This window comes from Pituophis catenifer, unplaced genomic scaffold (assembly GCF_029215685.1).
Source record: "Pituophis catenifer annectens isolate HBS135680 unplaced genomic scaffold, rPitCat1.0.hap2 SCAF_15, whole genome shotgun sequence".
NCBI lineage: Eukaryota > Metazoa > Chordata > Lepidosauria > Squamata > Colubridae > Pituophis > Pituophis catenifer.
The window spans coordinates 12,080,505-12,105,791 of record NW_027256895.1 but is presented as its reverse complement, the minus strand read 5'-3'; the positions used below and the strand labels follow the sequence as shown (position 1 = coordinate 12,105,791).

At 40.4% G+C, this 25,287-nt stretch overlaps 1 protein-coding gene across 1 annotated transcript in view; it reads left to right on the top strand.

The window, feature by feature from the left end:
* The first annotated feature begins 1,847 nt into the window (after positions 1-1,847).
* Positions 1,848-25,287, top strand: part of LOC139324368 (M1-specific T cell receptor alpha chain-like) — a 139,884-nt gene continuing 116,444 nt past the window's right edge. The window contains exons 1-2 of the mRNA XM_070954080.1: positions 1,848-2,124; positions 5,056-5,351. Of these exons, the coding sequence (XP_070810181.1) occupies positions 1,848-2,124; positions 5,056-5,351 (573 nt within the window). The remainder of the gene's footprint in view (positions 2,125-5,055; positions 5,352-25,287) is intronic.

Here is a 25,287-nt window from a genome sequence, read left to right as displayed (position 1 = left end):
GCATCCTCCATATCAAAACCAGTCAGAGACTCTGCCTGTTCTAAAAGGGGCCGAGCGAGTGGGAGCAGGTCCCGGAGCCTGATTGAAATGGGTAGACAACGATTGATGTACCGCCACGGAAATCATTCGTTGAATGTCCTCCGGCTGCCAATTGACCGGAGGTTGGTCTGGAGCCGGGCCGGCCTCTGAAGAGGCTCGGACCGGAGCAGAAGTAATAGGATGGTGACCCATTGGGAGAAGGGGGGCGCTAGACCCCACTGTAGAATGAGCCCCCGGCAGGGGAGCTGACCCCCAGACCTCAGCAGATGGAACTGCCATTTGAAAGTCCTGCAAGGACCTTTGATCCGGTGTCAAAGAAACATCTCGCCTCAAGTCCTCAGAAGACCCTCTGGTCCTACACATAGGGGCTCCATTACCAGGCTGCCTTTTAGAAAACTCATTTGCAGGTTTCCCCTGCAACGCAGGTGCCTTGGAAGATATCGAGGGTCTCTTAGTGGAGAGGGCAGGGGCTTGCACCCCTTCACCCAGAGCCTGAACTTGGTTTTCCCGTAAAGAGGCCTCAGACTGTTCACGGATCGTGGCCTTACGGCCATGCCTGGATTTAGATTGCGCCTTAGGCATGATAAAGTAACAACAAATGAACCAGGTAGGCCAAATGATAATAAGGAAGAACCAGCCGTTTAAGGTGGGACACCCAAAGTGAGAATAGTACAATATAATTTTGAAAAACACTGCAATAGTTAGCCAAAACTGTAAGGAAGGACACTATAAGGAACCCCTTATAATGGTTACTTCTTATACCCACTCAGTGTCTAAGTGCCAAGAGAGGGGAAAAAAAAAAAAAAAAAAAAAAAAAAACTCAGAAGGCCTTGTGAAACTCCGCCCTCCCTAGAAGGACTGTGTCCAAAATGGCGCCCAACAAATAGACAGGGAACGAACGAGCTCTTCTGTCACAAAATGGCGCCCAGTGACAGACTGTTAGAGCGCTAGGCTCTTCTTCAAAACCAACGCGCTCGGCGTTAATAAGAGAAAAGGGTGAGGGCGAGAGCCTCCTGAACAAAAGGGCCAAAATCACTTACGACGCTAAAAAAGCGTCTAGGCTACAGAACAGTACTTAATAATCAATCAAGCCGACAAGCGGCAAAGGCAGGGAGCGCGCCGCTCCGCCTCAAGCTTTAGCGCCAAACAGCTGAGCTAAAGGGCGACAGCCGCAGCAGCTCCGTTCTCCAGCCTCGAGTTCTAAGCCAGCTAGATAGCGTCCAGCTAGTAGCGCTTGTAGGGGGTGAAGTCCCAGAAGACAAATTGGCATCAAACAGTCTCCAAAACAACAGCAATAAGAAGAGGAGAAGTAATAGCCGACGAGCGGCTAGCCCAGGAGAGCGCGAAACTCCACGATAAATAATAAGAGCCAAATGAACTTCCAAAGCAGATGGGGGGGGCGCAAGGCTCCACAGGCTTCAAACACCAGGTAAATTGGTTTATTTAAGAATTATAAGGCAAGAGTTGACTAACCCCTTTCTTTATGAGGCTGACAGCAACCGAGGCGAGAGAGACCTCAGCAGCTCCAAAGGAGCTGCTGAAAATAAAATCACCAAATCCAATCCAGCAGGCTAGAGAATAGTCAATAAGGAATCCTAAGTCAAAACAATCCAGAATCAATCAGATAGCAATAAAACTCTAACTCAATAGAATCTAGAGAACACTTTCCACACAACTGTCCAGTCTGACGACTGAGCAAAAAACTGGGTGCCCTAGCAACAGGGGAAGGATTTAAGAAGATTTTACAGGCTCAGTCCAACCTCTGTCCAATGAGCACAACCCACGTCTGGCTGCTGTCTCCACCCTCAATGGAGAAAAGCAACTTAGGGGAGAGAATTTCCTTGATCATTCCTGATGAGCGAAAAAATAGCATCCTCTCCTTCACCAAAGTCACCTTTGAGGACCAGGCATTGTACCTCTGTGCTGTGGGAGACACTGTGTCACATCCTCATGAGTCTCTTTGGCAAGAACCCTTTCTTGCAATGCAGCTGCCACCAGAGGCAGGAAAGAAATATAATTGTGAAGACACAGCTGACAATCTGAATGTGCCCAGAAGCACTTTTGCCATGATGATTGAAACAATGAGTGATTAATTTGTTGACTTAGCAATTCATTTCAATTCTAGATTAAGGCTTCCTTCCTTCATTTCTTTTTTCTTTCTTTCTTTCTTTCTTTCTTTCTTTCTTTCTTTCTTTCTTTCTTTCTTTCTTTCTTTTTTCTTTCTTTCTTTCTTTCTTCTTTCTTTCTTTCTTTCTTTCTTTCTTTCTTTCTTTCCTTCTTTCTTTCTTCCTTCCTTCCTTTCTCACGCTCTCTCTCCCTCTTTCCCTTCCTTCCTTCCATCCTACCTTCCTTCCTTTCTTTCTTTCTTCCTTTCTTTCTTTTTCAATCCTCTAATTAAACATGAAAGAAGGAACGAAGGAAGGAAGGAAAGAAAGAAGGAAAGAAAGAAGAGAGGGAGGGAAGGAAGAAAGGAGGGAGGGAGGGAATTCCTTCCTTCCATTTGTTCTTTCTTGCTTTCTATCTATCTACCTTTCTTTCTTTCTTATGTTCTTCCTTCCTTTCCAATCTTTCTTTTTTCATTTATTCTTTCTTTCTTTCCTTCCTTCCTCTGTTTTGCCTGCTTTCTTGCTTTCTTTCTTCCTTCCTTCCATTCATTCTTTTTTGCTTTCTACCTTTCTTTCTTTCTTGTATTCTTCCTTCCTTTCCTTCCTCTATTTTTCTTTCTTTCTTTCTTTCTTTCTTTCTTTCTTTCTTTCTTTCTTTCTTTCTTTCTTTCTTCCTGCCTGTCTTCCTTCCTTCCTTCCTTCCTCTATTTTGCTTCCTTCCTTCTTTCTTTCCTTCCTTCCTTCCTTCCTTCCTTCCTTCCTCCCTCTCTCTCCCTCCCTCTCTCCCTTCCTTTGTTTTTCAATCCCCTAATTAAACAGGAAGGAAGGAAGGAAGGAAGGAAGGAAGGAAGGAAGGAAGGAAGGAAGGAAGGGAGGAAGGGAGGAAGGGCAAAATATGCTGTTTGTTAGTTAAAAGAATCTGTTTTTCTCCGTAGTCTCTACAACACTAATTAATAAGTCAACATTTAAAAGAGAATATTTGTAGTTCAGGGTTGATATGACAATATAAGTGCTAGTAGCTACTAGGAGACTACTAGCACTGATGATGTTACCTTAGTTTGGGTAATGAAATGTCTGTAAGAAACAAGAAAGCTCAGAGAGAACCAGGGACCCCTCAAAGATTTAAAGAAATTCAACTGGAAAAATGGAAACAAAATTCAAAATCTCTACTCACTGTTGTATATTGAGGTTTTATGTATACATCAGATTAGCAATGTCTTCAGTATTGATGGGTTAAATGGAAAAAGAAATATTCATATTGCCCTTCATAATTATTCCTCCTTCTGAAAGATCTCTCTTCTGTTCTTCTTTGGCTCTGCAATATAAAATGAAAATCCCAGCAAATCTCATTATTGTAATTTCACACATTTCAAGTCCAACACATGACTGAACTCCAGTCTAACCATAGCAAACATGGATGTACATGCAGCCCAGAGACCAATTCTCAAACGGGTAGATGAATGTGTTCAATCTCAACAGTTTTTGTTACAATTCATGCTTCTCTCCTGCCTTTTCTCTAGCAATTCATTCTAGCTTCTGGGGAAATATTCTTTGAAGTTCGTCTCAGAGCAACCATCCTGTTGATGGAGGGAACCATCGATCCAAGATATGGTGTCCACCAGGATGTTCAAAAAATACAACATGCATCCACCGCCACCTTGTGTCCTTTTGACACCCCTGTGGGCACCACTGCTATTCAGTGAAGGTCCATGGCTGAGAGAAGACCGTGGCAGACAAACTGTGGTTGTCCCCCTTCCAAGGACACCTGCCATCTTTCACGATAGGCTGCTTTTTGCATTTCCTCATAATAAACTCCCTCGCCTTTTCAACATAGGCTCTCTTACCAGTGTGGGGAGCTAGATTCATATCCGAATGAAGCCAAATGAGATTCATGTAATTGACAGCCAATGAAATAGTCATGGGACTCTATGCTGAAACACACAGAAAACCACAACAGAGAAAATCAGAAGAAGGCAGGAGATATTCTGTGCAGGACTCATTTTTAGAGAAGACCCCAGCTGCTTTGACTAAATCGGTTCAACTGAAATGCCTCCGTTCCTCACCATGAATTTGGCATCCTTCTCTCTAATATTAATGGCTCTCCTATCAAGTAAGTAATATTTAAGAAATCACTTTTTCATTTTCCTTGGATCAGAGGTTGTGGGTGCTTCATCGCTGGAGGTTTTTAAAGAAAGACTGGAGGATACGATCTCAGAATAGAATGGAGTAGAGTAGAGTAGAGTAGAGTAGAGTAGAGTAGAGTAGAATTCTTTATTGGCCAAGTGTGATTGGACACACAAGGAATTTGTCTTTGGTGCATCTTCTCTCAGTGTAAAAAAAAATTATACATTCAACAAGAATCAAAAGATACAATACTTAATGATAGTCATAGGGTACAAATAAGCAATCAAATCATACTAGGAAACAATATCAATATAAATCATAAGGATACAAGCAACAAAATTTCAGCCATAAGTGGGAGGAGATGGGTGATAGGAACGATGAGAAGACTAATCAAAATATTTATGCAGACTTAGTGAATAGTTTGACAGAGTTGAGGGAATTACTTGTTTAGCAGAGTGATAGCATTTGGGAAAAAACTGTTCTTGAGTCTAGGTGTTTTGGTGTGCAGTGCTCTATAGCATCATTTTGAGGGTAGCAGTTGAAACAATTTATGTCCAGGATGTGAGAGGTCTGTAAATATTTTCACAACATCTTGTGCTGAGCAGGGGGTTGGACTAGAAGACCTCCAAGATCCCTTACAGGTCTATTCTGATGGAGACTGTGCTACTCCTCAGCGGTTCTATATTAAGAACATCCCAGTGGTATTATTGATTCAAGAACATTCAAGAGTTCCATCAGGGGCCACAGATGTTGATTTCCTGTTCTTTTCCTGTGTTTGACTTTACAGGAACTCTTTTCTGCCAAGCTGAAAATCCTGTCCAGGAACCCCTGATAGAAGCATCCAATGGAAGAGAAGTAGACCTCAATTGCTCCCATCCCAATATTAAAACAAATGAAAACATCGTTTGGTACCGACTGTTCCCTAGCCAGCCTCCCAATCTCATTGCAACTGGATACAAGGGAAAAGAGCAGAGCAATTTAGGGGAGAGAATTTCCTTGATTATTCCTGATGAGCGAAAAAATAGCATCCTCTCCTTCACCAAAGTCACCTTTGAGGACCAGGCCTTGTACCTCTGTGCTCTGGTATACACTGTGTCACATCCTAGTGAGTCTCTTTAGCAAGAACCCTTTCTTGCAATGCAGCTGCCACCAGAGAGAGGAAAGAAAGATAATTGGGAAGACACAAACCACAATCTGAATGTGCCCAGAAGCACTTTTACCATGATGATTGAAAGGATGAGTGATGAATTTGTTGACTTAACAATCCATTTAAATTCTAGATTAAGCCTTCCTTCCTTCCTTCCTTCCTTCCTTCCTTCCTTCCTTCCTTCCTTCCTTCCTTCCTTCCTTCCTTTTTCAATCCGCAAATTAAACATGACAGAAATATATAGCAGGCAGGCAGGCAGGCAGGAGGGAAGGAAGGAAGGAAGGGAGGAAGGAAGGAAGGGCAAAATATGTTGATTGTTTTGTTAATCATGAACAGACAGCAATCTGAATGTGCCCAGAATCATTTTTGCCATGAAGATTAAAAGGATGAGTGATGAATTTGTTGACTTAGCAATTCATTTCAGTTCTAGATTAAGCCTTCCTTCCTTCCTTCCCTCCCTCCATCATTTCTTCTTTCCCTCCTTCCTTCCTTCCTTCCTTTCTTTTTTGCATCCTTCCTTCCTGTCACTGTATTAAATGTTTGCCAGCTGAGCTTCCATCCTAAGACTTACGGTAGCCTGGCCAGAGAACTTTATTTATCTGTAGTAACAGAGATAAAACTGTCTTGTGATTTCTGAGCTACTGCGCATGTCTACATTCTTTCTTTTCTAACTTCCTGATCTTTCCTTTTTCCGGTAAAAATGTAGTTACCTAGTTTTGTTTGTTTTTATAATAAAATGTTTCTTAGAATATATTTCGGGTTTTCTTTCTTTAAAGTATACAGCATGGAAAACAATGTTTTGTAAAATTGCAGAATGTGCCTACACATGATTAGATTGCTGACATGCTCAACAAACCACTTCCAGCAGCTCAGCATGAGTATCTGCGTAAGAAGATTTTCCTTACTTGATGGCAGTACCTGATGTCCGCTCAACTGACAAAGAAGGGGTTGTCACTGCATTAAGTTTTTGCCAGATTTCTGAGCTACTGCACATGTCTACATTCTTTCTTTTCTAACTTCCTGATCGTTCATTTGTCCGGTAAAGATGTAGTTACCTAGTTTTGTTTGTTTTTATAATAAAATGTTTCTTAGAATATATTTCAGGTTTTCTTTGTTTAAAATATACAGCATGGAAAACAAGATCCATTCACCTCTAATTAATTACAGTTTCCCCAGGGGGGGAATGAGGCTGATTCATGCTTCGACACTTCCTTCCTTGCTTTCTTTCTTTTTAAATCCCCTAATTAAACACGACAAAAATATATAGGAAGGAAGGAGGGAAGGAAGGAAGGAGGGAGGGAGGGAGGGAAGGAAGGAAGGAAGGAAGGAAGGAAGGAAGGAAGGAAGGAAGGAAGGAAGGAAGGAAGGATTGTAGCATTGGAAGGGTCCATTTAGATCTTGGACTCTAACATTGTGCTCAATGCGGAAATCTAAACTAAAGCATTCCAGTCCAATGGCTATTTAGCCTCAACTTGTCCAAATGCCAACATTTTGGGTCTTTGGTTCTCACATTTAATAAAATTCTGATTCCTATAACTAATTTCCACTGAAGTTGCCCATAGAAAGCAGGTCAGGTCAATACGTTCCTCTTAACTTTCTTCCTATAATACCATTTTATAATGCCTTGATAGGACCACACTTGAAATACTGCATCCAGCTTTGGTTGCCACAATGTAAAAGAGATGTTGAGACACTAGAAAGACTACAGAGAAGAGCAACAAAGATGGTTAGGGGACTGGAGCAGTTGCTGGAATTGGATATGTCTAGTTTAATGAAAAGGAGGACATGTTAACAGTGTTCTGATATCTCAGGGGTTGCCACAAAGAAGAGGGAGCCAAGCTATCTTCAAAGCACCTGAAGACAGGACAAGAAGGAATGGATGGAAACTAATAAAGGAGAGAACCCATTTGGAATTAAGGAGAATTTTCCTAAGAGTTAGAACAATTAATCAGTGGAACAACTTGCTTCCAGAAGTTGTAGATGCTCCAACACTGGAGATTTTTTAAGAATATATTGGGCAACTATTTGCCTGAAATAGTATAGGGTTTCCTGCCTGACCAGTTGGTTGGTCTAGAAGACCTCCAAGGTCCCTTCCAACTCCTTCAGTCTGTTATTCTGAGAAGTAGACTACAATTTCTAAGAAGGTTGGTGCCATTCCTGTAGGTTTTCATTCTCTGCTTCTCCACCCATGCTTTCTTCACTTAAGGGAACATCCACATACTACCATCAGCAGCTATGATTTGTATCTTCCATTTCTGTTCCTTAAATGCTTACAAAGATGGTACTGGAGACATTCAGTTTTAGTTTTTGTCTTGGTGTTACCTAGTTGACTGAAGTTTTCCAGTCTTTGATATATGTATGGACTTTTGCATACCTCTTTGAAGACAAATATGATCTAAATTATGCTGACCTCCTGGAACATCTTGAATTATGGAGACTGAGCTCCTAAAGAAAAGATCCATGCTTCAGTATCAAAGTCCATCTTCCCGAGCATCCTGGACATCAACTGTTTCAACTCCTACCCTCAAAACGATGCTATAGAGCACTGCACACCAGAACAACTAGACACAAGAACATTTTTTCCCCGAACACCATCACTCTGCTAAACAAATAATTCCCTCAACACTGTCAATCTATTTACTAAGTCTGCACTACTATTAATCTTCTCATCATTCCTATCACCCATCTCCTTCCACTTATGACAGTATGACTGTAACCTTGTTCCTGGTATCCTTACAATTTATATTGACTGTTTCCTACTATTATTTGATTGCTTATTTGCACCCTATGCAAATAAGCAATCATTAAATGTTGTATCGTATGATTCTTGACAAATGTATCTTGTCTTTTTATGTACACTGAGAGCATATGCACCAGAGACAAGTTCCTTCTGTGTCCAATCACACTTGGCCAATGAAGAATTCTATTCTATTCTATTCTATTCTATTCTATTCTATTCTATTCTATTCTATTCTATTCTATTCTATTCTATTCTATTCTGTTCTGTTCTATTCTATTCTATTCTATTCTATTCTATTCTATTCTATTCTATTCTCCTCTCCTCTCCTCTCCTCTCCTCTCCTCTCCTCTCCTCTCCTCTACTCTACTCTACTCTACTCTACTCTACTCTACTCTACTCTACTCTATTCCCAGGTGCAAAACTCTGTTTGGTAGTCAAAGTGCCCAATGAATGAATGTACCTTATGATTCTTGACGAATGTATCTTTTCTTTTATGTACTCTGAGAGCATATGCACCAAGACAAATTCCTTGTGTGTCCACTCACACTTGGCCAATAAAAAAATGTTATTCTATTCTGTTCTATTCTATTCTGTTCTGTTCTGTTCTGTTCTGTTCTGTTCTGTTCTACTTTACTCTACTCTACTCTACTCTACTCTACTCTACTCTACTCTACTCTACTCTACTCTACTCTACTCTATTCTAATGAGGTATGTTTCAGTAGCTTCATCAATTCTGGTTGGAAACTCACCATGCTATGTCACTTTCAAACACAAGGTGTAGTTGTCAGGCTGTTTCCACTTACAGGGTAAACTAGTCACTGTACAAATGTAAAATGAAAAACTTTCTACAACTCCCAGAGACATTCTTAACCACTAACCACATCCTATGGGGTTCAACCATTAGAAGATTTCGTTTTCAATTGCTTGACAAAAAAGTTGGGCTGGATTTCACAAACCTTTTGTTTGATACTGAGTGCAGTGCAAATCTCAGAAGCCAATCAAAATATGTTTCTTTGCTTTGCTTCTGCATCTCTTCTTAACTTCTTCTCTGCTCGATCAAGCAAGATGTTTTTTGCATGGTTCTTGGTGCTGTTAATCTTAGGTAAGTGAAGATAATTTCTTCTCTTTCTGCCTCCCCCCCCCAATCCAGACACTTCTTTAAAAAATTATATAAATGATCCTAGTGCTTACATCCCTTTATGGGGTGCAAACTAAGTCTTAAGTAAGTGATGGCGGATTTATTTCTTTGTCTTGATAACTTGAAGTCAGTGCTTAAGATTAAGGAGCATGCACATTAAATGGAGGTTGAAGGACTAGGAGTGACATGATAGCAGTGTTCCAATATCTAAGGGGCTGCTACAAAGAAGAGGGCGTCAACCTATTTTCCAAAGGACCTGAAAGCAGGACAAGAAGCAATGGATAGAAACTAATCAACCTAGAACAAAGGAGAAATCTCCTAACAGAACAATTCATCAGTGGAACAACTTGCCTCCAGAAGTTGTGAATGCTCCAACACTGGACGTTTTTAAGAAGAGATTGGACAGCCATTTGCCTCAAATGGTATAGGATTCCCTGCCTGATCAGGAGATTGGACCAGAAGACCACCAAGGTCCCTTCCAACTGTCAATCTGCTATTCTGTTCTGAATTTATGAGTAGGTCTCATTCATGGCATTGCCCACAAGAATCTAGGGATATCCATGTCAGGTGACCTATCTTGCCTGCTGGTGAGAAGAACAATTTGGGCATTGGAGACGTGGTGGCTCAGTGGATAAAACGCTGAGCTTATTGATCGAAAGGTCAGCAGTTCAGCGGTTCAAATCCCTAGTGCCGCGTAACGGGGTGAGCTCCTGTTACTTGTCCCAGCTTCTGCCAACCTAGCAGTTCGAAAGCCGTTAAAAAATGCAAGTAGAAAAATAGGGACCACCTTTGGTGGGAAGGTAACAGTACATCTTTGGCATTTAGTCATGTGGGCCACATGACCACAGAGACGTCTTCGGACAGCGCTGGCTTCTTCAGCTTTGAAACAGAGATGAGCACCGTCCCCTAGAGTCGGGAACAACTAGCACATATATGCAAGGGGAATCTTTATCTTTATCTTAAATGGCCCCAGTCACTTGGGAGAGTGAGATAGGGGACATATAAAATGAATATGGCAGGAATAGCCAACACTCCAGAAGATAGGCTTAAGATACAGAAGGATCTTGACAGACTTGAACATTGGGCGCTATCTAACAAAATGAAATTCAATGGTGAAAAAAGTAAGGTTCTACATTTAGGCGAGAAAAACCAAATGCACAGATACAGTATATGTGGCACCTTGATCAATAGTACTAACTATGAGAGAGATCTTGGAGTCCTAGTGGACAACCATTTAAAGATGAGCCAGCAGTGTGCAGCAGCTGCCAAAAAAGCCAACACAGTTCTAGACTGCATAAACAGAGGGATAGACTCAAGATCACGGGAAGTGTTTATACCACTTTATAATGCCTTAGTAAGGCCATACTTGGAATACTGTATCCAGTTTTGGTTGCCATAATATAAAAAAGATGTGGAGACTCTAGATAGAGTTCAGAGAAGAGCAACAACGGTGATTAGGGGACTGGAGGCTAAAACATATAAAGAACAGTTGGTGGAATTGGGTATGTCTAGTTTGATGAAAAGAAGGACTAGGGGAGACATGATAGCAGTCTTCCAATATCTCAGGGGATGCCACAAAGAAGAGGAGGTCAAGCTATTCTCCAAAGCACCTGAGGGTAGGACAAGAAGCAATGGGTGGAATCAAGGAGAGAAGCAACTTAGAACTAAGGAGAAATTTCCTGACAGTGAGAACAATTAATCAGAGTAACAACTTGCCTCCAGAAGTTGTGAATACTCCAACATTGTGAGTTTTTAAGAAGATGTTGGATAACCATTTGTCTGAAGTGGTGTAGGGTTTCCTGCCTAAGCAGGGGGTTGGACTAGAAGACCTCCAAGGTCCCTTCCAACTCTGTTATTATATTATATTATATCATTGGCAGAATAAACAATTAAAAAAAAATCAAATGTACATTCACATTGTGTGGAGCTACTATATAGTAAAATAAAAAATGTTCTGCAGATTTTGACTAGAAAAATTATCAGACGCTATCAAAGTCAACTTTAGTAAAGAGTGATTCCTTCCACCGACTTTATCTAATGTTGTTTTTTTCTGCAGAAAAGATTGCGGGACAGACCGTAACCCAAACGGAAGGCAGGGTAACCGTCACAGAAGGACAACCTATATTACTCAATTGCACATATGACCGAAGTATAGATTATCAACCAAGTCCATTCTGGTACATTCAATATCTTGGACAACCGCCTAAGCTTTTTAAGAGCAGTTTTTCGACACCTAATCTAGATGTTGGCCTCCCTCAAAACTTCATTGCCGTCCATAATAAAGCGGAGAAGACTTACCACATGAAGAAATCAGTCAGCCAACTGAACGATTCAGCGATCTACCTCTGTGCAGTGAGAAACACAGTGAGAAGGGGAAGAAGAGAAGCAGATCAAAAACTTGCAGCACAGTTGAGTGGAGAAGATGATTTACAAGATGTTCAAGGACCTCAACTACAATCCAATAGACAATTACTTGGGAGCAAGTTGTACTGAATTCCATGAGTTGTCTTTATTTGTGAGTATCTTCTCTAATCTTGGTCTCTTCTACATAGGCTATTAGATGGGAATTACCAGATAGGACTCACAAGCCCATTCATCTGGTCTGGTGTCACCAGATTGAAGTTGATTGAGATCCAATTAGATGGAGCTTTTATTACTTTCTACCACTTTGAGAACATGTGCTTGTTCCATCTCAGTATTCCTGGTCTTCTTAGTCTTGTTTGTTTTCTTTAGAATCAGGATTTTGCACGTTTTGGGATGTCTTGTGGATTTAAATTCTCAGAATTACATCAAGTGAGATGTAGAAGTTTCTTGGCAAGAAGAACACAAAACAATTAGAGGCCATTGGAGTGAGTGGCTACACTATTTGGAAGCAATGAATAGATAAAGAAAGCAATCAATTGACATCCAGGGCAACATTTGAATTGTTTTTTACGCTTGTTTTTAAAATGACTAGATTTACAGGAAGTCCTCATTTAGAGACTGCCTTATTTAACAACCTCTGGCAATTACAACAATGAAGTAAAAATAACTTTACAACCCCTTTCCACCATTTGAGCCATGGTGGCGCAGTGGTTAGAGTGCGGTACTGAAGGCTACTTCTGCTGACTGCCATCTGCCTGCAATTTGGCACTTCGAATTCACCAGGCTCAAGGTTGACTCAGCCTTCCATCCTTCCGAGGTGGGTAAAATGAGGACCCAGATTGTTGGGGGGCAATATGCTGACTCTGTAAACCGTTTAGAGAGGGTTGTAAAGCACTGTGAAGCGGTATATAAGTCTAAGTGCTATCACTATTTATGACCTGGGCAGGTTTGTAAAGCAAAGGAAAAGCTGAAGTAAGATCATAAGCAGTGGTGAAATCCAAAATTTTTTACGACCGGTTCTGTGGGTGTGGCTTAGTTGGTGTGGTGTGGCTTGGTGGGCATGGCAGGGGAAGGATACTGCAAAATCTCCATTCCCACCCCACTCCAGGGGAAGAATACTGCAAAATCCCCATTCTCTCCCCACTCCAGGGGAAGGATATTGCAAAATCTCCATTCCCACCCCACTCTGGGGCCAGCCAGAGGTGGTATTTCCAGTTCTCCGAACTGCTCAAAATTTCCACTATCGGTTCTCCAGAACCTGCTGGATTGCACCCCTGATCATAAGCCCAGTCATTGTTTCATTTGGCAGCTGCTTCATTTAATGACTGAACCTCCAGTCCCAATTGTGGTAGTTAAGCAAAGGCTCCCTGTAGTTTTGTCCCAAATTATATGATCTTAAGCTCAAAATCTGGAGCCCTACAAAAAAAACCCAGAAGGGATCCAGTTGTGATAGCAGAGGTGTACAATTTTGTAAAGCTTTCACTGACTGTGGTTTTAGCAAATAAGAAGTTCCTTGTTCAGTTTGGAAAGGGAGCAGAATTAATAGTAAAAGCAGGTAGGTTTTGCCTATAATTTAAGTCTGAATGATGGTAGAATCTCATAGAAAACTTTGCCTAAAAGAACTGAAAAGGAAAAGGAATGATTGCGAAACGATGAGGAAGGTAGACAAAAAAGAAACGGTTTTAAAGATATTCAGAACTCCTCAGCACAGAGGTAATCCTCGATTTAGAACCATAATTGATCCCCCAATTTCTGTTGTTAAGTGAGTTTTGCCCCCTTTTGCGTCCTTTCCCTGCCTCAGCTGTTAAGTGAATCCCTGCAGTTGATAAGTTAGTCACCCGGTTGTTAAGTGAATCTGGTTTCCCCCGTTGATTTCGCTTGTCAGAAGGTCGCAAAAGGGGATGGCGTGAGCCCGGGATCCAGCAACGGTCATAAATGTGAACCAGTTGCCAAGTGTATGAATGTGGATCACGGGACGCTGCAAAGGTCGTAACTGTGAAAAATGGTCATAAGTCACCTTTTCCAACGCCGTTGTAACTTTGAATGCTCACTACGCGAACTGTTGAAAGACGAGGGCTATCTGTACTCTAATTCTAACCATGTATTATGACCGACAATGAATTAAAATATTCAACTCCAGTTACTGAATCCTGCTCAGCAAATAGCTTAAACCATGTCAGAATGAGTGCTGGAAGAAATATCCCCCCAGTTCCAAGTGGGGAGAAAGACACTGGAAACATGGAGGCTGATTGGAAAGGAGGTTTATTGATGGAGAGGACCACATGGGTTTTAAGGTCCTGGGCAATCTGAACACATGGAGGAGGGAGAGAGAGAGGTATTTACACCTTCTCTTGGGCCTTGCCCTTGAGCTTCCTGTTCCTGTGCAAGAAATGTATTCTATTGGTTGTCAGACTCCCAGGGGGCTATGCAAGGGTCATAGCTGAGGTTGTCTGAGATAGGTTTGGTTGAACCTTGCTGGGTGATGCAATGAAGGGGCTTGGTTGTGCCATGTGGTGAGCTCTGCTGATATTTCCTATTATCATGCAGTGGTGGGATTCAAATAATTTAACAACCGGTTCTCTGCCTTAATGACTAGCTGGGTAGGCATGGCCATAGTGGGCATGGCCAGGAGGTGTGACAGGCAGCACTTGGCCTCCTGCACTCCCCTGAGCAAAAACGGACTGCGAGGGACCTACCCTGCACCCCCCTGTGCCCTGTTTTGGGCCTAGGAAGCCTCCCTGAAGCTTCCTGGGAAGTGAAAATGGGCCTAGGAAGCCTCCCTGAAGCCTCTTGGGAGCAAAAATGGGCTGGGGGGCGCACCTCCCCCCCCACGCCCTATTTTGGGCCTGGGAGGCCTCCCTGCACTTACCTGGGAGCCAAAATGGGGTGCATGGGGACTCCTGGAAGGGGTGGAGCGGGGTAGGGCGGGGCGGGGCCAGCCAGCAATTTAACTACCGGTTCGCCTGCACTTGCCTGAACTGACTGAATCCCACCACTGCTATTATGTCCTGGAGGGTCATGTCTTTATCCCATCACCCTGGAGATGAAGATCTAATTGTCTTATAGATAGGCTGGCCCAGTCCTACTCAATAGGCACCAAATATCTGCTGGGGTCAGGGAGCTGCTCTCTGTCTTTAAAAACATGCATCTCTTTTTCTCATCCAGGGAAAGATAATATTAAAAAGATAACATATTATCTTTTTAATATTTCCCAGAATATTTCAGTCTTCTAGGAGAGAGGTGGGTGCTAACTTTCTACATGAGTATTTTAAGAGAGGGATTTTCTTTACGGCTCAAATGGTTGAGCAGTTTACAAACAGCGACGTGCAACTGAGAATGGGCCAAAGGACACAGCAAGAAACACAGAACAGTTTCTATCTGTCATGTCCCAAAGGTGCTTTTTTTTTTTCAAGGGGCAACTGGACTTTCTGGTTTTTCTTTGAAGATGTTTTGCTTCTCATCTAAGGAAGCTTCTTCAGCTCTGCCTGGATGGTGGGGAATGGAAGGACTTATACACCTTGCAGATAGCTGATCATTTGCGTGATGATGTTTGTGTGTCTATATTTTTCTTGACTGTACACCGCCTTGAGTCCTACGGGAGAAAGGCGGTATAGAAATATAATAAATAAATAAATAAATAAATAAATAAATAAATAAATAAATAAATAAATAAATAAATAAAAATTTGCATTCTTTTAGAGAGTCGTCAAAGGCCACCTGGAGGTTTATCTGTGTCCTCAGGGTCACCTGAGTGGTGCATATGGGTGTGGAGCCTTCTTGGAACTGTTGAAAGGACTGTGTTGTAGACTGGAGATAGATGATGCCGTATCCACCACCACCCCTCTGTTGAGAGAGGGCTGTTCAATTTTGACACACATGGCCTCTTTGACCCCTCTTTCAAACTAGCAAACCTGTTGTGGTCCGCCAGCAGGCTGTGGATCTGGCATCAGAGTCAGACAGTGAGGAGGCTGAGGAAGAATATGGGCCAGTCCTGGAGGCTGGGGAAGGCCCGGATGAGGGCTCTGCATTGGAGGCAGAGATGGGGCCAGGGCCATCAGGGAGTGATGTGCGGACTCTGGAGCCGCAGAGGCTGACAGCAGAGAGACAGAGGAACAGGAGGAGCCTATTCCTAGTGCACTCATGAGAAGAGCTGCCAGAAGGCAAGAGCAGCTGAGGCAAAAAGGACGACTCGGGAGTAGGGCCAAGAGATGATTGACCCCTCCCATAAGGCTTAAAAGACCAGCAACGGCTCTTGGGCTCTTTGTCGGAAAACAACATTGATATATTTGTTTCTTGTCTTGCTGCATTTATTTCTTGTCTGCATCTTCTGCTTCTGAACTTTTGCCAAGAAAAGCCTTTGGCAGGTTGCCTAATTAAACCAAGGTTGGTGATAAGGCTGAAGAATTGTGTTATGAAGAATTTGTTTTAAATTAGTTTGGTCTACGCTTAGCATGAGTTAATTCTCAGCTGTTCTAAATAAAGTCTGTTTGTTTTTGAATGGATTGCATCTGATAATACCTACTTGGGCCTGGGTCACAACAGATCCTCTCTGTCCAAAATGTGGACTTTGTTGTCTTTAAAAGAGTGGCCTTTGCCTTTTAAATGGAGGATGACTTCTGAATCTAGTCCTGATGTGTTTGTTCTCCTATGTTGTTCCATGCCCTTAAGAAGTTGCCTCTTGAAAAAGCACCTTCGGGACAACCATGACCTGGATGACTGAGAATCTCCATCCAGACTTCCATCTGTCACTTCTGCAAAGGGATAATTTCAATCCAAATTCCAGTAGCTATCAGTCCCATTAGAGAACCAGGTGAGTTGGAAAGCAAATCCTGGTGCTTGCCAACAGAACAAAGATATTGAAATGCATGTGAGTTTGCACACAACGTGCAACTCTGAAAACTGTGGATCTCGCGCTTAGAGTTAAGGAGAAACTACAGTTTCAGCGTTGGTAGTTTGTTGGTAGTTGAGTAGTTAGTAGAATGAGATGTTCTTGTTGTAGTTTTTAGCCTCCCATTTTTTTTGGGGGGGGGGTCGGAACAAAGTTAGGTGTAAGAGCAAGTAGGTTGACCTTATTCCAAGTCATATTTAAACTAGAATAATAATAATAATTGAACTAGAAGAACTAGAAGAAGACCACACCTAGAACGCTGCATCCAGTTTTGGTCACCACACTATAAAAAGGATGCTGAGACTCTAGAAAGAGTGCAGAGAAGGGCAACCAGGATGATTACTGGAGGCTAAAACATATGATGAATGGTTGCAGGAACTGGAACAAGGAATAATGGATGGAAACTGATCAAGGAGAGATTCAACCTAGAAATAAGTCTTCAGTGAGTATAACTCCTTTCCTTTCCTTTCCTTTCCTTTCCTTTCCTTTCCTTTCCTTTCCTTTCCTTTCCTTTCCTTTCCTTTCCTTCCCTTCCCTTCCCTTCCCTTCCCTTCCCTTCCCGCCCCTTTCCTTTCCTTCTTTCCTTTCCTTTCTTTCCTCTTTCCTTTCCTTTCCTTTCCTTTCCTTTCCTTTCCTTTCCTTTCCCTCCTTTCCTTTCCTTTCCTTCCCTTCCCTTCCTGCCCCTTTCCTTTCCTTCTTTCCTTTCCTTTCTTTCCTCTTTCCTTTCCTTCTCTCTTTTTCTTTCTTTTTTCTTTTCTTTTCCTTCCTTCTTCCTTCCTTCCTTTCCTTTCCTTCCCTTCCGTCCCCTTTCCTTTCCTTTCCTTTCCTTTCCTTTCCTTTCCTTTCCTTTCCTTTCCTTTCCTTTCCTTTCCTTTCCTTTCCTTTCCTCTTTCCTTTCCTTTTCTTCTCTTTTTCTTTCTTACCTTCTCTCACTCTCTCCCCCTTCCTTCCTCTCTCCCTCCCTTCCTCTTTCTTTCTTTCTTTCTTTTCTTTCTTTCTTTCTTTTCTTTCTTCTTCTTTCTTTCTTTTTGTTTGTTTTTGTTTTCTTTCCTTCTTTTCTCCTATCTTAGTTCCAGTTAGTTTTTAGCTTCTTTTAAAGAAATGTAAATTAAAACAAACAAACAAACAAACAAACAAACAAACCCCGTATAGGAACTTTCGCTGAACAAATTGGATGGCTGAAGAAGCATCTGGGAATCCTCTAAAGTATGGGCTAGAAAATGGCAGGGAGTGGGTTCACACCTCAGAAGTAGAAACTAGTGCCCTAATGATACTACTTGATAGGCTCAGATGTCCAAATGAAGCATCTGATCTCCAAAAAAAAAAAAAAGGAGTCCTGGACATTTGGAAGTTATGCTGGCTGATAGAAATAGGAAGTCATGTTTTTGTTAAGGCAGAAAGCACTGTGTATGGCAGTGGAAGTAATAAATTTTTCCTTGGAAGTGGGACTAGGCTGCTTGTCATCCCAAGTAAGTTATCCTGGACTATTGTGGTCAGAACAATCTCTTCTTTGTTCATCCCAAATTTTCATGCATCCTCAGTGATTATCAGAACTAAAGTCTTCCTCCCTCCCTCCCTCCCTCCCTCCCTCCCTCCCTCCTTCCTTCCTTCCTTCCTTCCTTCCTTCCTTCCTTCCTTCCTTCCTTCCTTCCTTCCTTCCTTTCTCATCTATTTCTATTCATGTATCCTATTGTTACTAGCCTATTAGACTTGGATAGTTTCCATAAGTATTTTCACAACTATTAGAATTTGAATTGTAGGAGGCAATGGAGTCTTAGCTCTTTTAATGAAGCTATGATTCAGTATATTTACGGGGGGGGGGGGGGTGTTTCTGAACAAATAGATAGCCCGGGAAAAGAAATCTTGAAACATGCTAAATTAGGAGGTGGAAAAGGCAAAATTGGGATTTACACCATAGTAGAAAGAAAAGTTTTATTGGCACAGATGTCCAAATGATGGTTCATATTTCCAGTAGCTGCAATACTCAACATTTTAAATGCTAAGATTTAGAACAGTGCTTTTCAACGTTAAAAATGTCTGGACTTCAACCCCCAGAATACCCCAGCCAGCAATATATGTGCTTGCTTTAATGTAATAATTTTTAGACGGTATTTTTTTTATTTAAAAAGTTTTAACAATCATTACAACAATGGAGACAAACGGCATCCTTGTCTTGTTCCTTTTTCTATATTAAAAGTATCTGTTAAACTACCATTAATTATTATTTGCACTGTTTGTTTCTGATATATTACCTTAATAGATTTTGTGAAATGTTCTCCAAACTGCATCTTTTCTATTATTTTCAATAAAAATTGCCAATTCAATCGATCAAATGCTTTTTCCACATCAAGAAATATCAGCACCGCAGGGATTTGGTTGTTCTTCCCCAAATACTCCAATAGGTTAACAACTTGCCTTACATTACTCTTCATTTGTCTACCATTTATAAAACCAGTTTGATCATTATGAATCATTTGTTGCAATCTTTTAGACAGTATTGTAAGGCTTGTATGCGACCATGACAAATTCATGGAAATACAGATTTTCAGAAGTAGTTTAAAATTTCTAATTAATCTCTTAAATTCAATCATAAAATATAGAAAAAAGTGTTTTTATATTCAGATATCTTAACACCTGTCCAGGGATAATAAGGAGGCGATAAAGAATTCTATTCTATTCTATTCTATTCTATTCTATTCTATTCTATTCTATTCTATTCTATTCTATTCTATTCTATTCTATTCTATTCTATTCCATTCCACTCCACACCACTCCACTCCACTCCATCCCACTCCATCCCACTCTGTTATTCTATTCTATTCTATTCTATTCTATTCTATTCTATTCTATTCTATTCTATTCTATTCTATTCTATTCTATTCCATTCCATTCCATTCCACTCCACACCACTCCACTCCACTCCACTCCACTCCATCCCACTCTGTTATTCTATTCTATTCTATTCTATTCTATTCTATTCTATTCTATTCTATTCCATTCCATTCCATTCCATTCCACTCCACTCCACTCCACTCCACTCCACTCCACTCCACTCCACTCCATTCCATTCCATTCCATTCCATTCCATTCCATTCTATTCTATTCTATTCTATTCTATAAATTGAAGGAGAGAAGAACCGATAGTTCTTAGGTAGAAAATATTACTTCGATCTTTAGAAAACAACTGAGCATTTTGCTGTGGAGTGACCAATGATCTGACTCTGTCCAAGTACTTTCTGATGTTCCTAAACTCCTCTATTTTCAACACATTGTTCATTTATCATGCGTCACTGGCTTTCAACAAGATTAGTCTCAAAGAACTAGAAGCACAGTAGGCCAAACAGGTTTATGAAAAGGACTGTTTCACTGTGATAAATAATGAAGGAAACAGGAAAGTTGTCTTTGGCAGTGGAACAAGATTAAGAGTTCTTGGAAGTAAGTCTTTTGAAATACATGCATTTTTGGGGTTCCCCAATTAATTAAATTAAATTAAATTAAATTAAATTAAATTAAATCAAATCAAATCAAATCAAATCAAATTAAATTGATGATTTGATTGGGAAAAAAACTTTATCAGTGTTCTGGGAATAGACATGGTATTTTTCATAGTTCCTAAGTTTCAATGTTCATTGTTCAATGCTCTAATCTAACAAAGAAATATTGGGAGCATCAATATTTCAATATTTGAGAGGCTGTCACAAAAAAGAGGGGGGTAACCTATTATCCAAAGCACCTGAGGGCAAGACAAGAAATAACAGAGGGAACTTTACCAATCTAGGATTCTAGATTTCCAATCTAGAATTAAAAAGATTGTTTATTCTGTATTCTATGTATGGAATCAGGTCTTACATAAAAGCAAAGGAAAAGAAAGGAAGCTCAGTCTTCAAAAAATGTGGTGGAAACCACTGTAGCTTTTTTCTCTCCAACATATCTGGAGGACCTTAATCTAGGAAAATAAAATAGTCCTTTTCTGTTATTAACGATTTTTGTATTGTGTGTCTAGTATAATAATAATATAATTATCATAATAATTTTAATTAGCAATTTTATGATGTTTGTGTATCTATATTTTTCTTGACTGTATACCGCCTTGAGTCCTACGGGAGAAAGGCGGTATAGAAATATAATAAATAAATAAATAAATAAATAAATAAATAAATAAATAGTATCAATCAAACGCTGCATTTAGAAAAAGAACGAGGCTAGAACTGGATTAGAGTGAGAAAAAGAGAAAATATTGATTGGGCAGATAAAAAAATATTGGGGAGGTGGAGAAATAGTTCTTGTCAGGATGAATCGTTGATGACTTGACTTGGTTTTGACGAGATGAATAATAATTTTTATGCTTAACAAGGTCTGGCCATGATCTAGTGGGTTTTTGTAAGGGACTGTAACAATGTGACTGATAATGCCAAGATCACTTGGGGATCTGGGACGAGACTGATCATTAAGCCAAGTAAGTCGGTCCACTAACATTACACCATCAAGTACTAGCATTGTTCTTGAGGAAACTTCTTACCTGTCTGTGTTTTGAAGACCTTTTGTCTTTTCGCATTTGCTGTCCATATTTGAAGCAGTTACATTTCTACAGTTAACTGCTTATTGTGCTGGATGCCAGGAAGCGCTCTCTCTCTCTCCCTCCCTCCCTCCCTCCCTCCCTCCCTCCCTCCCTCCCTCTCTCTCTCTCTTAAATTGCATGGGTCAATTTACTTTATACACCATACTAATAAAAATAGTAATACCATTCAGGTATACATGATAATGCTCTTCTAATATTTACATCATCTACATAGTAATTGTAATATATTATGTAGCAATATACATATAGTAGTGGCCAAAATTGTGGAAACCTTTTGGGAAAAGTGTATTTTCTAAAAATAGCTAATAACACCACTTTTTTTGGGGGGGGGGAGTAATACTATAAAATTCTATATCAATGGAAAGATAATTTTAATCAAGAATGTAATGCAAGAACTTTTATGAAGGATTTGCTATTAGAATAGCAGTTACAGTAGAAAGAAGAAAAGTGAAACACGTAGAAAAAATGAGGTATACAAAAATGATTACCATAGAAAAAATGAGATATACAAAAATTATTATGTCAGTTAATACTTTGTTGGGTAACCTTAGCATGAATTACAGCCTTACAACATCTTCCCATGGAGTGAACCAAGTCTTTCAGTTCTGCAGCTGTTATAATGTGAAACCAAGATTGAATGATTGCTTCTATTAACTGGATTTTATGCTGGGTCGCTTCTGACTAACAAATTTCTTTAGTCAGCTCCATAGATTTTCAATTGGGTTAAGGTCTGGGCTATTCCCAGGCCATTCCAGTAGTGGAATATGATTATCTTGAAACTCAAAAAAAAAAAAAAGTGGTGTGATTAGCCATCAAACTTCAAAAATACACTTTTCCCAAAAGATTTCCACAATTTTGGCCACTACTGTAGTAATATTTTCCTCATTTCTAATTCTACCTCTATTTTCTAACTGTTAATAAAGAAAATCCTATATTAAGAAGTATTCTGTATCTATCCGTCATCTCTTGCCCTTTTTAATATTTCAACTCTTATTGACTTTTTGACATATCTCCCATGCTCCTCTCTTTTAAGGAGGCTTAATTAATGTAATAGATTCAGTGCCTTTCCAAGAACTTTTTTTCTGAACGGGTCAATTGGCATAGTAAGTAAGAGTCTTGAAAGAGCCGTGGTGGTGCAATGGTTAGAATGCAGTATTGCAGGCTAACTCTGCCAACTGGTCAGAATTTGATTCTGACCATCTCGAGGTTGACTCAGCCTTCCATCCTTCCGAGGTTGGTAAAATGAGGGACTCAGATCATTGGGGGCAGGCAATAGGTTGACTCTGTAAAAACCATTTAGAGAGGATTGTAAAACACTGTGAAGCAGTATATAAGTGAAGTAAGTAAGAATCTGGAAATGTCTGCAAAGAATCTGGAAATTATGGGATGGCAAGGACAGAGTGGATTAACACCTCTGAAGAAGAAACCGGGAGCCTAAACAAAAGTATTTTATAGGTGTTCATTTTATAAATGTCCAAATATTGCTGTGGATTTCCAACAGGTATTCCTCGACTTACAAGGTAGTCAAGGTAGTCCTCAACAAGTCCAGGTAGTCCTCGACTTACAACAGTTCATTTAGAGAGTGTTGGAAGTTACAATGTTGTAAAAAGTGACTTATGACCGTTTTTCACAGCTGTGACCGACTTGCAGGCATCTCCATGACCATGCAATCAAAAGTCCGATGCTTGGCAACTGACTCATATTTACGACGGTTGCAGTGTCCCGGGGTTATGTGATTCCCTTTTGTGACCTTCTGACGAGCAAAAGTCAATAGAGAAGCCAGATTCACTCAGTAACTGAAACATTTGTGTTTCACTTCACAAATCCTGGCAGGAAAGAGGGCAAAACTCAGTTAACAATGGTCTTGCTTAGCAACAGAGATTTTGGGCTCAATTATGGTTGTAAATCGAGGATGACTTGTAGCCATAATCCTCGACATTTGAATCCTAAAATCTAGATATTTAGCTTTTCCAAAGAAAGTTGTGCTTCCTACGGTAAATAGGAAGGCATGTTTTTGTCAAGGCAGAAAGCACTGTGAGTGCTACTAACTTCAATAAAGTCACCTTTTGGAAGTGGGACTAGGCTGGTCGTAATGCCAAGTAAGTTTTAGCCCTTGGTTCTTGGGCTAAAGAGGAAGGAATAGAGCTTGGACTGTGGTCAGTGCAACGGGGTTTTTTTTTTTCCTTCCTCTTCCCGCCCACAATTTATATCCATCAGTTTTTTTGATTTGTGTGAGAAAATGACAACCCCATTCTGCACGTTTACTGCCTATGTTGTAAACATTTTTGTTAGGGACTGTAACATTGTGAGTTACAAATGAGAAGATAACTTGGGGATCTGGCACCAGGCTGATGGTTAGGCCAAGTAAGTTGGTTCAGTAATATTAAACTTTAGTGTACTTGTGTAATGCTTTGAAAATGTTTTTGTCGGCTTCTGTGTTGATCCTTTCTTCAGTGTGACTTTTGTTCTGAGCTGCTGTTTGGAATGTCACTGGCCATTCCAATCTCCCTTCTTCTAATGTGTTATGATGAATGTATTTTTACAAGGACTATGATAATGACCTTTCACTATTGTTGTATGTACACTGAGGGCTTATGCACCGGAAACAAATTCCTTGTGTATCTAATCACACTTGGCCAATAAAGAATTCTATTCTATTCTATTCTATTCTATTCTATTCTATTCTATTCTGTTCTGTTCTGTTCTGTTCTGTTCTGTTCTGTTCTGTTCTGTTCTGTTCTGTCCTGTCCTGTCCTGTCCTGTCCTGTCCTGTTCCGTTCCGTTCCATTCCGTTCCATTCTATTGGTATTCTATTCTGTTCTGTTCTGTTCTGTTCTGTTCTGTTCTGTTCTGTTCTATTCTATTCTATTCTATTCTATTCTATTCTATTCTATTCTATTCTATTCTATTCTATTTCATTCCATTCCATTCCATTCCATTCCATTCCACTCCACTCCACTCCACTCCACTCCACTCCACTCCACTCCACTCCATTCCATTCCATTCCATTCCATTCCATTCTATTCTATTCTATTCTATTCTATTCTATTCTATTCTATTCTATTCTATTCTATTCTATTCTTTGCCAGGGTGCTGTAGAATGATCCTCAAGTTTTGTAAAGAGATTTTCCCCTGGGTGAACAGTATACGAGACAGAATGATATTGATAGGTGGAACAAAACCACAGATTCAACTTGGTAACACAAAGGTAGAAATTACATTGTGCAAATATAGGTAATTATGGATGGGGGTGACTGATATGGAGATAGAGGATTCTGGATTGGACAGAAAACTGAATATGTGGCTATGCTAATGGCTTTTTAAAGAGATGCAGTGGCCTGAGGGTTAAGTCACTGGGCTTGCTGACCGAAAGGTGGGTGGTTTGAGACTCAAATATGTGATGGGTTTGAGCTCCCATTCTTGAGCCAGCTCCTACGAACCTAGCAGTTCAAAAGCATGGAAATGCAAATAGATAAATAGGCACCACTTTGGTGGGAAGGTAAAAGTATTCCATGCATCTCGGAGTATAGTCATGCTGGCCACATGACCACAGAAAATGTCTTCGGACAACATTGTCTCCCTTAGCTAGGAAATGGAGATGAGCACCATCCCCTAGAATCGGACAAAACTAGACAGTGAAAATCTGCACTTTTACCTAATGGATCTTTGAAGCTACTGGTAGCATCTGAATCTACTGCAATTTTTGTAAAGGACTGTATTGCTGTGAAAGATAACTACAGAAAAATCATTTTCGGATCTGGCACTCAGCTGGTTATAACTCCAAGTAAGTTAAACACTTTTTTCCCCACCTTCTTATTTCTCTTCTTTTAGTTTCAATGTAGGATCTGCGATTTATACAAAATCATGCAATTTGTAGCTAAACAGATATTTCTCTTTGGATTTTGCAATAAAAATTCCCTGTTAAAACTGGTCATCAAGGAAATGTCGGCTGACGACTCCCAGGGGGAGAGCCTTCTCTGTGGCGGCGCCCACCCTCTGGAACAACCTCCCCCCAGAGATACGTACAATAACAGACCTCCGGATTTTTCGTCGGGCCCTGAAAACCCATTTATTTCAACTAGCTGGGCTGGCTTGAGTTAAATTTTAAATTGATTTTAAATTGGGTTGTTTTAATTTACAGCCAAAATATTTAATTATTTTAA